At 40.4% G+C, this 13,380-nt stretch overlaps 1 protein-coding gene across 1 annotated transcript in view; it reads right to left on the reverse strand.

Annotated features, from left to right (window-relative positions):
* Window positions 1–232: 232 nt before the first annotated feature.
* Window positions 233–13,380, reverse strand: part of HSF2BP (heat shock transcription factor 2 binding protein) — a 34,204-nt gene continuing 21,056 nt past the window's right edge. The window contains exons 7-8 of the mRNA XM_054813293.1: window positions 9,619–9,722; window positions 233–902 (exon numbers count right to left, since the gene is read on the reverse strand). Coding sequence (XP_054669268.1) covers window positions 694–902; window positions 9,619–9,722 — 313 coding nt within the window. The 3' untranslated portion in view covers window positions 233–693. The remainder of the gene's footprint in view (window positions 903–9,618; window positions 9,723–13,380) is intronic.

The raw sequence follows: 13,380 nt of genomic DNA on the forward strand, positions 1-13,380 counted from the left end.
CACTTCATTTTGGCATCTTCAGCTCACAACTAGGTACCACAGACAACAGTAATTCATTTCCTTTTTTTCAGGGCTTTTGAAAAAACAATGGTTCAGTTTCTAGCATGCCTGGTAGCCAAAGATGAGGTCAACTTGCAGTTCAAGTGAATCTGAAAGTGAATTTTGAAAACAATCCATTACACGCTACAGAATTTAAGTTTTCTTTTATTAGAATAGAAAAAGAGAGGTGAGAAATAACAACAATAAAACTGGAACTTGGGATGCATTCTGACACAGAAGAGTTATGAAAAGCAACGAAGCTTTCCGCACAGTATACTTCTTAAGGATGGACCAAAAGGATTATTTACTACTGCAATAAACTATAAATTATCAATGAATGAGATGGCTACTTTACTCCTTATATACGGTAAATAGATAACATAACCTGGACCATTCTGGAAACCCATTATCAACAAAATCCTACTGAAAGAAATTAAGTCTGTCCCATCTCTACCAGATCACCTAAGATTGTATTTGGGCAGCTAAACCCTAACACATTTTCCCAAGTATTATTTTAGTTGGGTTACCTAATTTCTGAAAAGGATTTTGTCAGAGGAACTTGGGCTTGACTGAAAAAACCTCTGCCTATCTCCAACAACTCTTGCAGCATAAAAATATAGGAAAGACGTAAGCAGTTGGTGTCATAGAGCTCTTCTATGCTTCATACTCAAGTATTTTAAGATCTTCAAGTAGTTCTTTTGCAAGTGCTTGCAGATCTGCATTGCGGCTCTTTGACAGCGCAATGATACGCTGAAATGGCAAAGTATCCCGCATTTCAGAGGCTGACTTGGCTAATACTTCTGGCTCCAGAATCACAGACTGGAGGAGCCGCAGAGCATGAAGACAAACTTCTGTATCCGGGTCTAAAAGTGGGGGAAGAAAAAAATCCAGTGCTTATTAGAAGCAAGTCCAAAAAAGTAGCATTAAAGCTCTACAGTGCCATTCCTCACGTCCCACCAGGCAGACAGGGAATAACTGAAGTTTCATAATTCGCAGCAGCCATTTGGTGCTGGCTGGCTCTAGGAGAAACCTGAAAACACCATCTTTGCCCTCCTCAGTAGCTTGTGCTCAGCAGTGTTTGGGAGGGAGAGATAACCAGGAACCTTTCTCTTATTTTTCAAATGTTGAGAATGCTATAAATCAGGGAATTTATCAACTTGAATTTATCTAGTCGGTAGCCAAGATGTACTGCTGGATGCAATCTGATTTAAGAGCAGAACAAGCCGTATCCCATGACTATTCAGACTTAAAACACAAACAGGCCAACTAATCAAATCTGCAGTAAATCACCAGGCTTTTCTTTAATTTCTTTTTATACAAGCCTTCAGATTTCTTCAAAGCACAATAAAATATTAATCTTTATAAAATTTTCTGGTAACCATGTATTAACCTTCCAGGTGTTTAATTCAGTCTACACAAAACTGAAAAGGGTACTGAAGCTAAGCACTGCTGCTTAGGAATGCATCAGACAAATGAAGCAAAGACCTTTGACTAACTTAGGTTAAGAAGACATATAACAACTCTACTGTCAAGAACACAGGATGGATTTTTAATTACTGAAACATTAGGAGCATTATATTTTAATCATTCACAACAGTCCATTTGCATTTAGTTGTTTACAGCTTTATCAAAAGCATCTGGTAGAAAGTCCCATTTTTGCACTTCTCTATTCTGCATATTCCAAAGGAAAATGTATAATATTGTTTTACAGCTGAAGTAGTTATTCGTTCCATGTGCCATGCATTTTTTCTGTGTTTGTCATTAGCATACCTAGTCTTCAGCAAGATTTTGATAAAGGGTTGTGCAGAAGCATTGAGAAAAATTAATTCAGATCACTTTGTGCACAAAATCACCACAGAGACCAAAATCTCACTGAAGGAGCATAAATGCAGTGGAGTGATAAACCACACTGTACTGAGTTTGAAGGAAGCATTTGGTGGGCTGAGGCAAGTTAGAATCACAGAATGGTTTGGGTTGGAAGGGACCTTAAATATCATCTAGTTCCGACCCCCAAGTTCTGTCCTTTCCTTTCTCCTTTCCTGGCTTATTTAATACCTAACACTGGTGACCTGAAAAGGGACTAAGGAGAATTATTCATTAAAGCATAAGGGGAAATGTTGAAAGCACCCAGGGGAGAAAATGGAATGTGATGGACAGTGAAGACGACTATGGCTTTAAGCGTGAAACTGACTGTCGAGATGAGAATTTTTAAGTTATTCCCACCAGTGCATGGCTGAAGTACAATACTGAAGATTGTGACATCTGATCTACACCCACAAGCCAGACGCTATCTCTTTCTTCCTCCATTTTCCATCATAAATGAGGTATGTAGGTCTTTTCCACCATAACTTTTTCCCTATTTAAAGTGTAAACCTCTTAAGAAAGCAATTCTACATTCTCCCGGGAAACTAGCAGAGTAGGGTGTAATCTGAGGACATGGGAATTGTCCAAAACCAAACAATAACATGCATTTTCTGATTTTCTCCGCAATGAGAATCTTAGCTATTGGGCATACTGGACAACTTCAGACATTAAAATCAGCATTTAAAAACCCCAATGATTCATGCTGCACACCCCACAGAAGCGGCCACACCGATAGCACAGCCACTCCTATTGCTGCTGTCTAGGCTGAAGGCTCTAAGGAGTCTCTTTTCCCCATCATCTCCAGCAGTACCTGCAGGTGCAATTTTCTGAGTGATGAGCAGTCATAACTCACAGAGAAATGCTGCAACTCAGCCTCACAGACAGCAAGACTACGTCCAACTTCTTGGGCAGCAACACTTCAGTGAATCCTTTTGAAAAAACCTGGATGCAAGTTTTGGTTTTCAGATTTATACTGACCTAATCAAAAAGTGTTGAATTTGTCCTCCCATTCCTTCCATTTTTGTCTTCATGCCTGCCAGAGTCGGGGTTTTTTTAAATTCCTGGGCGGGGGGTTGCCAGATAAAATGTTCAAACTCTGCACATACCACCTGCCCCCTTTCTCTATACTAAGTGTTATTCTATGTTTATTCACCGGAAATAGCAGCAACAAACCATAGCCCAAATAGGTAAGAAGACAGAAGCTTTGGGGAGTGAAATCTATGTAGTTCATTACAATCTTCCTCTGTGTGACATTATTCCTCCATGAAATAAAGCCATTAATACTTTTAATGGCTTGCAGTACTGCTGGGAAGCTTCATATATGTGAGAAGTTTTAAATCCCTGGATGAAAAGTGCTTTGTTATTAATACTGTTACAGGCATCTATGTTACTATTATCTGCAAGTGTTTAAAGGCTGTAAAAAGTAAAGAATTGATGAGGGAAGAAGCGTTAGCAGGGGAGCTAACAAAATTACGATCTATAGGAGATCAGGAAATGATTTCCAGCTTGACGAGCAAGAACATTTTCCAGTAAGAGCAAAGAGGTTCTAGGAAGAATCTCCAGCAGCAGCCAGGGGAGCTCAACGGCTTCAGTTACTCAAATGAAGAACAGATTAGGCACTCAGGCATACAGAAAAGGAAGGAAATGATCCTGCACCAGAAGATGACTTAATACACATTTAACCTCTGATTGCCATTGTTTTGCATGTATTTTGAGATGCTTTGAGTTAAATAAATACATATGCCTTAAAATATACTCCCTTAGGATTACATGCGGGTTTCAAAATACTACTTATTATGGATAATCATGTTTTCTAAGAAGACTTAAAAAAAAGACCTAGAAGTCTTTCTCTCATCTCTCCAATATGATTAGGAATTTTTTCTACAAACGTTGTCTGAAGAAAACTAAGAGGAAATGTAAGGAATCTTCATTATTCAGCATTATATTTATTTCAATAGCTTCCAGACTTAATCATTTCTACACTAGCTGAGTAACATTTTGTTTGTACAAGATCAAAAAAATCCTTTAGCTGTAATCAAATCACTGCATCATATCCTCCGAACAACTAGCACACACATCTCTCCAACTGAAATTTCAAAACTACAATCATTATTTCTGGGGAACAGGGGAAGGAATCAAGCTGCTTGCCTCAGTTGGAGATCACAAGCATAGCGTAAGCCTACCACCATTATAAAATGCTGATGCAATTTTAACAAGGTGTTGAAACTGCTGGAGTTTGCTGACGTTCTGCTAGCTGCCAGCGCTACCGTTTGATGTCACTGGCTTTCAGTCACTGACAAAAGCAACTGATAACGTGGACAGATTTTAGTCACATCTGTCATTAGCACCATGCTCTCAGATGAACTGTTCCCTACAGCAGGGTTTAAGTAATTGCATTACATCAATGCTAAACAGCTTATCTACAATTGGCTCCGAGTTGTGTGAACTCAATTTACACATGCCCCCACAATTCCCTGGCCACCTGAATGCAAGATTTATTACCAGCAAGCTGTTTACAGCTATGTCTATGTACAAGAACAGTATTTCCAAAGCTTCCCACCACGGTCGTAAATGTCATTCAATTACTGTGTGATTTGAGCATGAAGGGGCGACCCGGCACTCCCCCTTTCCTTTTTATGAACCTGTCAGACTACCTACGTTCACAGCATGTCTAATGGAGAGAGCCAGGGCCACAGCTTGCCCCATGTAAGATCTCTTTGCATTGCCAATGCTGGCAGAGCTGAGCCAGTATCTACAGCAGTAGTTTTCTGGACGTTTTCGTAATGCCGATAGGTCTGATGAGACAAGAAGCATCGCAATAAAGGCACTGTGTGGGGAAGGAGCAAGGAGACCACCATGGCAGAAAAAAGACTTAAGTTTTGCTGCCACAATTCTTATGGACACAAATGCACTTCCTCTCTGCAACATATTTGCCCCAGGTCCTGTATAATTGCTGGGTTTGCTTCAGTCTCCTCCCTGGCCAGGTGGCTGCTCTCACATGGAGTTCAGCTAACCACAACTCCCCACTCTCCTACAGACACATGCTTGTCACACTTTTATCAGGGAAATCCTTCAGAGAGACTCCCAGGGTCAAGACTGAAACAGCAATTTGGTCCCAATTTGCCTGACTGCTACTTAGGGGCTGCAAGTGAAAAGGAGCTTGCACAGACGTCGCTCTGCAGCTGGCAGATTTGTGGGTGAGCTGTTAGATATGTTGTCCAGCTCCCATCAATCCTAGCTTGGGCTTCTGAGGATTCCCACAGCAGCTACTGAACGAGAGTAACAACGTAAGAACAAAGCAATGCTTTAGTGGCAGATGCATTTACCAGAGTTAAGGTTTCTTACATATATTCACAAAAGGAGAAACACTGTGGTCCTCAGCAGAACAGGAGTCTGCTGTTCGGCAGGGTGAGGACCTAGTTCAGGAAGCTCCTGCTCAGATGGCAAGGACAGCCACACTGTGTCCAGCCGCAGCTCCATCTGGGCAAGTATCCTTCGCAGCAGCTGCTCGGAGGAGAGTATGGAAAAGGGCAAACGTTCAGTAAGACTTCCCCCGGCCACTCTTCCAGCCTCTCAGTGAAGTGTGCTTCAGGGACTTTCTGCGTCAGAGCTGACATCTTTGCATTTAAGAAAATGGATGTGGTCTTAAAGGGCAAGAAGGGCAATCCTCTTTTTAAGATTAGTTTCATAGTCTGAAGAGTATGAAACTGTCGAGCACTTGAAAGACGGGTAACTGAGGTTTTGATTTACGAAACAAAATTTGTTTTAATACAGACAACAGTGTATAAATAGGGGGGTTCTGTTTGTCCAGATGTTTTTAAAATAACGTGCTGCCATGCAAATAACGTGAATTTTCAAAAACTCTCACAGCCATAACCAATTCAGACAGAAAAGCAAGGCATTAGAAACCTTCAGGGTTAGTCATGAAAAGTAAATATTGAAGGTTGCAGGCAGCATTAGCAAAATGAGAATGTGCTTCACACAGGCATTTATAATAGAGACCGTCATTTGCAAAGAATTTGGATAAACAAGGTTAGATTTCCGTGTGGAACTGTGGTGGAGGAAACTGAAGGGCACAATCTAAAATTAGTCAGACTTCTCTTGTTGTCTTTTGTTTAATGAAGTACCTGGAGCAATTTCGCAGCTATAGATGAGAAATGTCACTGACATAGTGTGGAATTCAGAAAGACTTTCTCACGTATCCAAAAAGAGCAATTTTTTTAAACGGCATTCAAAGAAAAGAAAAGTGGGAAAAACCAAAATAAAGATACAGGATAGTAAATAAAAAACAAACAAACAAACCCAGAGAAGAGCCTAGACCCTTTTTTGCCAGTACCTATTTGTTGGTAGGTGTTCTATATGATCAAAAATGAAAAACATAAATCTAGTCTTTATTATTAATACCTGAACTGCCTGGGTCTTCTTATTCTTCAAAAGATCCTTGGCAGAGAAAAGTCCCAGTCTACCCCTTTGGGAATTACAGAATGAAAGTCTTATTGCATCTATAGATGTAAAGCACCAGAAAAAAAATTGACAAATCTTAGGTGGATTTCTACCCAAAATTATATAGCAATAGAAAAAGAAGCTGAGGACAGGGCTTCTGTAAATCTGAAAGTTATGTGAAACCCTTACCAAGACATCAACGGTGGGACAGCAGCTGATGAAGGAAACTAAAGCTGCCTATTTTCTCCAAGATGGGAACAGCTGCTCTGCAAACAAATGGTGCTCCACAAGAAGAGAACTCTACTGATCCCACAAGCTGCTCCATGGACAGAGTCTGAGTCATCATTCATATGTTTTATGCTGGCATCAGGCTGGGAAGGTATAGGTAGGCATAGCTGATACCTACGCAAGAATACAACAGCTATGTAAGCTACCAAGAGTATATCCTTCAGTGATCAGTGTTGCTTATTAAAGGGTGCCCATCTTTTGGACAGTGTTTAAAAAGGCAGAAAAAAAAGAAGAAAAAAATTGCCCATCTCATGAAGTGCTAAAACTACAGAGATCTGCATCACCTTCAAAAAGTGTGTCAAACATTTGTTTTTCTCCTATTATCAGTATAGCCTCCAGCAGAAAGAGCTATTAAGAATTCTTGTTAGCGAGTGTGAAGTCATATCGGCTCATCCAGATTTTCCAAAGACAGAAGGACAGACGAACTCAGTTTGCTGTTAACGTTCCTACTCCACTAGAAATCTTTATTAGATTTCTCCTCCTTTTTCTTCCAATCCGTGTATTCAATGTCAAGGCATATTTCTCTCTCTTCAAAAAGCCTGCTAGACAACCTGAATCAAATCCCTCTTTGCTTCAGATACAACAGAGAGAAATAAAGAAAATTAAGTTAATTATTTCTTCACTTATTGGGAAGGACATTCTTCTTCAGGGGCAAGAAGACTGGGCAGAGACTGAGAATTCAGGGACGGGATATGAGGGATTTTATGAGCTGCGTACAAGCCAGTGAGAGAAAAATTGCCTCGAATGTATAGGCTGAGGTCACAGGCACTTGTAGACTGACAATGGAAAACCAAACAGGATGATTCTCTGAAAATTAAAAAAAAAAAAAAAAAAAAAAAAGTTGGAGGATGATTTCTGGGGCCTCTCTTAGTGGGAATGCTGATAAAAGCTTACGGAACTATGGAAAGCTGAATCATCTCTTAAGCCTTAATCAAAACACTCTTTGAAGAAGCTTCCTGCAGGAAGGCAGCATATACAGGATACCCTGCCAGCAGAGTGTAGTGCTCTGCTCTCTTGCATGGGAAAAACTGTTAAGACCTTACGCTGTAGCAGCTCCAGGTGTTTATAAGCTGAATCACGACTAGCAGAAGCTGAAGATGCTGGCCACAGAAACAGGAGAGCAGCAAGAGTGGGAGGAAGCTACTGAGTTTTGCAAGTTGAAACATTTAGAAATAGATTAAATGTACAGAAAACTACAGAGATCTCATACAAAATGATGGGAACAAGATCGGGTCTTGGATCTGACCTCTCATCTGATATACAAACTAGTCAGCCCTCTTCCCTGACAGTAAGCAGACTTCCTCCAAAGCCAGAAATCTGAACCAGCAGATGTGGTTTATCTGAAAATCTTCCTCCTTTGCTCTAACTGGAGAACTTTATTATCAAAAAGTGAAGGAATTAGCCAAGCCCGTCCTTCCTTCTACAACCCAGCCATACACAATTAACACTTCCAAAATGCAGAGTTGCCTTTCCATTTCTTATTTCCACTAGCAGCTATAATTGTAACTGTGCCCCATTTCATCCTCTTATATGACCTAAGAGCGTTCTTCAAACAATAGACTGCATCAAACAATTAGCTTCTTTGTGTTATCACAACATTTAGAAGGGCACATTTGGGAAGAGGGGTTTTGAGGGTGTTTTGGGTTGGGGTTTGGTTTTTTGGGTTTTTTTACTAGAACAACAGCTTATGTATATATTAGCCAAACAAAGTGAATGGAAAATCTGGACTAACATATGTTAAATTTATAAGCACAGCAGCACAGAGAACCATGTATTCAGTCTTTTCTGAGAATACAATTTTTCTCAAACTATATTAAAAAAAACCTTAAAAAACTGGTGTTTTCCAACAGTCTTACAAGGATTACTTAATCTTCTGAGATCTCAGAAGAGACAGCCTATGGCATTGGAAAGCAGGAAATTATTTGGTGAAAAGCACAAGTACCTGCATTTTCTGTAAAATATTTGATGGAACTGTGAGCAATACAAGTAGCTACCAGTTTACCAGCCCAAATCAAAGCTGTTCCAAAACTTCAATATCAAATTAATTCCTTGACAAAGCAGATGCAACGTCTCACTTCAGCTGCCACTAGCATTTACTAGTTGTATTTTAGCAGGGTTTTGCATAGCAGCACAGCGTGCCGGGATGACTAACATCCCCAGTCCTATGAACTGCACACCAAAATCTTCTCACGGACAAGCCACAAAAACCTGAGAAAGCCAAGACAGAGCAACTTTAGGAGCAGTTCATAGGCAGGACGGTGTCATGGGTCTGTCCTTACTGTTGTCCTCACTATCCCTTATGAGCTGTGCACACAGCTGCCAGCCAAGTCCAACGCACACTGGCAACGTCAATCTCTGCTGGCTCCTACGCAGGGATTTGAAGCCTCCAAAAAGAGCAGAGCCTTGATGTCACTCATGTACCTGACAAAGGCAACAGAAGTCCTTGACGTCCTTGAAGTCCTGCATTTGCAAAGGCAAAGCTGGGAATAGTACTCAAGCCCTGCAAGCCCAAATCCTATTAGAGCCCAAGGCCTGTCTTCAGCTGTAGAAAGGGTCACTTTTGTCAGGGGTGAGCGTAGTTACAGAGATTGGCTTCTTTCCCCAAAATCTGTCAGAACACAGCTACATTTTTTTCTGCTAAATGGTAGTGAAACATAGTTTCCCCTCAGGGTTTATTTTAAAGTTGGTATGTGAAAATACAGGTGGCCTTTTTTAATCCACTTCATCAAATTTCTCCATTCCTTATTTTTAATTCTACCATCCATGAATTTTATATTAATGGAATATTACATGCAGTGCCAAAAATGTTGTGGGAAATGCACATCTTCTCCCTCTAGCTATTTGCCATTTTTGTTTACTTTTAAACTTACAAAGACTATACATAATCAGGTTACAGATATAAATTTCTGTTTTGTTATTTGCAACACCTATTGCCAATCTGCAATCCCCAACGTCACAATATACAAGGTTCTTAGAGCAACTTACCATTCAATAGCCACCAAAGCAAAGGAATAAAACCTGGACTTTCAGTGATATACTTCAAGCCTTTCAAGTTGATACTCATATTGTAAAGTGACATTAGCATTAGCCTAGAATTGAAAGAAAAAGAAAAAGTTATGTCCTTTGATTTCTTTGCATGTTTTAGCATCTTTTGCTATTTATGCCAAGCATATACTGATGCAGAAGCTTATTCTAACGATTTATATTTTGATAAAAGAGACAAGTCTCATATTATATATAGGCAACATTGTGCAAAACCTTGTTTCTACTGTTAAATCACATATTTCAAACACACGGAATAATATCCCATACGAGAATAAGAAAGTCTCATCAAACTCCATGAGATTCCTTAGGTGAAACGTGCAAAACCAGTACCTGGCTTTACGTGACCATACGACCTATACAACAGAGCTTTTGTAGCAACGACCCCCAGTAGTCTGACCATCATCTCAACTAAGCTGGCTGCCCTGACAAACAAAAGGGCCACTAGGAAACACAGAAAGCAAGACTGTGTACTGAGTACTAGAAACGACGTCAAAGCCTCTGCACTATTGGTTGTGCAACACCGGCCTTTCTGCGCGCTGGCCCTCCAGTCAGCTGAAGCACAGATGCGTTACTAACGCCATTCTCTCAAGCATCCTCCTGTTCCTCCTGCAAACGGGAAGAGATGCAATATACAGCCAGCGTACAGCAAACACCAACGTAGTCTCTCTCTGCTGGAAGGGGAAGTTACTAGGCCTACAGAAGCATTTGGAAGAAGGGGATGGGCCTGAAGGAGGGAAAAGGAAGGCATTAGTAGACCCAGTTCAGCTTAGCACACTCCCTCCTAAGCTAGACTCGTCCCTTCTGCTCTGCGTGGAAGGCAGAGAGCTGGCTCGCTCTGCCTGCTCTCCAGCCCCTTGCAGTCAGGCAGGGCCATCGAGTGAGACCCTGCTGTGGAAAAAAATGACCGCTTGTCTCTTAAAATGTCATCATGGAGTCTCCTATTTACTCTGCGTTCAGGAGTCCAGATTGATTATGTTCGATGTACAAGTGGAATTTTTTTTTTTTTTAAGTCAGTAACACTGGAATTCAATTTGGCTGTAAACTGTGCTCTTGTCTTAGTATAGACATCATCAGGATCACACAGGCCAAATGGTACTCTCACTCGCACCTCATCAAAACTGTTTCCGAATAACATTTGGGCCCACTCAAAGCTTTTTTTTTTTTTCTTTCCCAGATGGTAATTTCTTTTGGTCTTTTATAATGGTCATTAATGTTGAAGGAGGACAGAAACAATATCCTGTCTTCCAGGCAACAGAGAAGATCTGTGGCCTGGCAGCTAGAAAACATTTCTTTAATTGCGCATTGAAAAAAAAAAAAAAACCAAAACTACCACAAAACCTACGATGACATCTCTGACAAACCAAAACCAAGACCATCCCTTGCACATCAGCGTGTAAACAACAAAATACAAATATGCATAGTAACTATATGTTCATTTCAGTCACATTTTCAAAAGCTTCCAAACCCAGGATTTCCTAATTTTTCAGCCCCCTAAAACAGGAAGTTCATTAGTCATTCTGGGGCTGCGTACATCACAGGTTATAAATTAAACCAAAGTCTCAACTTTTCTACAGAGAGAAACCCAGGTAGGCTGCATTTTAAAAGGAGTGCTCTAGCCTGCCAATCCCACCAGCTTCTCCTACGGTGGCTCACGCTGAAGTTACTGCAAACATGAAAACCTTCAGTACGATCGGTAACTTGCAAAATCTGAAACCCATCAGGGGAAGGGGGTTCGGCTACTGGCACCCCCTCAGCCTTAGCCATGGCAGGGCTGAGGTAACTTTGTAAGGTATAGGAAACTGCATACATAAATGGCAGCTTTGCTTCTTTAAGCAGATAAAGTTCCTGGGTTAAAATTTACTTTTAGCTGCTTTCAACTGTCAGACAAGTATGGTGACCTGAGGCTCAAATTGAGTCTCCCTTTCCAAAGCCATCCAGAACAATCACTAATACTCAATGCAGAGCATTCCATTTGGAATAAATCCTCAGTTTCTGCTGAACTAACTGCTTTTCAAATGTTCGATGTTGATGTTGTTATGTCATCTTCTACGATGACGATACAAGATTTTTATGGTTTTGGAGGATAAAACCTACTTTTTTCAGCTAAGCAGATCTCAGTGGGCTTAATGCAAATTATTTCAGTTTCCCTCTAACTTCCAGTACGAAAGGGACCTGATACTCAAAATCAGAAAGCATCCAGAAAAAAATAATCCCCACTGACATTAACATGACAAACTAATGCTCAGTTTCTTTCAGAATCAGATCACTGCTGTACTATGAACTTCCAACCAAGAGACCCTTGATGTTGTCTTACAAATTCTTTCACCCTTCTAGCGATGTTCTCCTGCCCTGCCTTTTACACAGATCATCTTTACAGCTGTGGAGTAGCTGGGGGGATACAGCATTAGTGCACTTTATGATGTGCTATGATGGATGCTATTACTTTTTATTTCTTTTTGAAGATGATAATACGCAAGGCAATCTTCTGGACAATGAAAAGGGAAGATGAATGAGCAGGGCTCCTATAACACTTATGGAACATGTCATCATACCCACTCACAGCTGGGTGCCAGGTTGCATACAAAACAATTACAGAGAAAGAGGAATGGGCTGGAATGTTCTTCTCCATTCTAGGGCCAGCTTGGCTGCAGCTCTCTCTCATGACTGCAATAAACCTGCGTGTCATTGCACCACCACCATTTCCAAACAAAAGGGTAATAATGTTATTCCAAATGGACTTCACATCTCACATCCTATTCTCAAATGACTTCTCATGGCTTAAGCTACTATGCCACTGGCAGACTTTCCAACACTCTCTGTGCATACCTTCAGAAAGCAGGAAAATAAGTAACCCACTGCAGGCTAAACTGAATTGTAACAGGCATAACTTACATTATGAGCTGCAACACTCTGAGTTTGATCACCTAGGCTCTTAAGCAGTAGGAAGAAGAAACATACAGCCTCTGCAGCTCTTACTCAGCTTCCAGAACCCAAGCCCTGACAAAGGAGCACAGCCATAAATACCTATGATCAGCCAGAATGAAAATGATCAATAAAACAGTATCTTATAATGGGAAGTGTTAAGAGTTCTTGACAACATCTTTCATCCTTAATCTGTTTGACATTTGCAGTTAGAAATAAAGTGACGTAAAAAGATACTGCTATGTTTGCATTTTTATTTCACTTGTTTGCTTTGTGCAGACAAAAGGGACTGGTGGTGGTGATCCAGGGAAGTGCACTGGTTTTGGAGTGTCAGAAGAAGACATAACCCACCCCACAAGCCAATGTAGTAGCATAGTATTACTAATTCAACACACTTACCTGAGCACAACATTTCCAGGCCCTTTATACCACCTTCAGCTCTAGTACTTGCACATTCTAATAAGTATTTTTTTCTATAATTATTACGAAAGTGCTTATTGAAGCTAACCTGATACATATAATTACTGGATAAACAATACCTTCTGGGGTTTTGTTTGGTTTTTTGGTTTGTTTTTTTAATGTGGACAGGTTTTTTAATTATGCATTTCATAGTCTTCCTATTCAGGCAATCCAGATTTAATTAACACCTTGTACTACTATATCTGTCAATGCTTTCTTTAAAATCTCGAACTAAAAGTACAGCTAAAGCCCCTTCTTGTCTACTTAATACACAGGATTAGCACATAAAATGTACTAATATGTACTAAAGTACACATTTTT

The sequence above is a fragment of the Grus americana genome, chromosome 1 (assembly GCF_028858705.1).
Source record: "Grus americana isolate bGruAme1 chromosome 1, bGruAme1.mat, whole genome shotgun sequence".
NCBI classification, from domain to species: Eukaryota; Metazoa; Chordata; class Aves; order Gruiformes; family Gruidae; genus Grus; species Grus americana.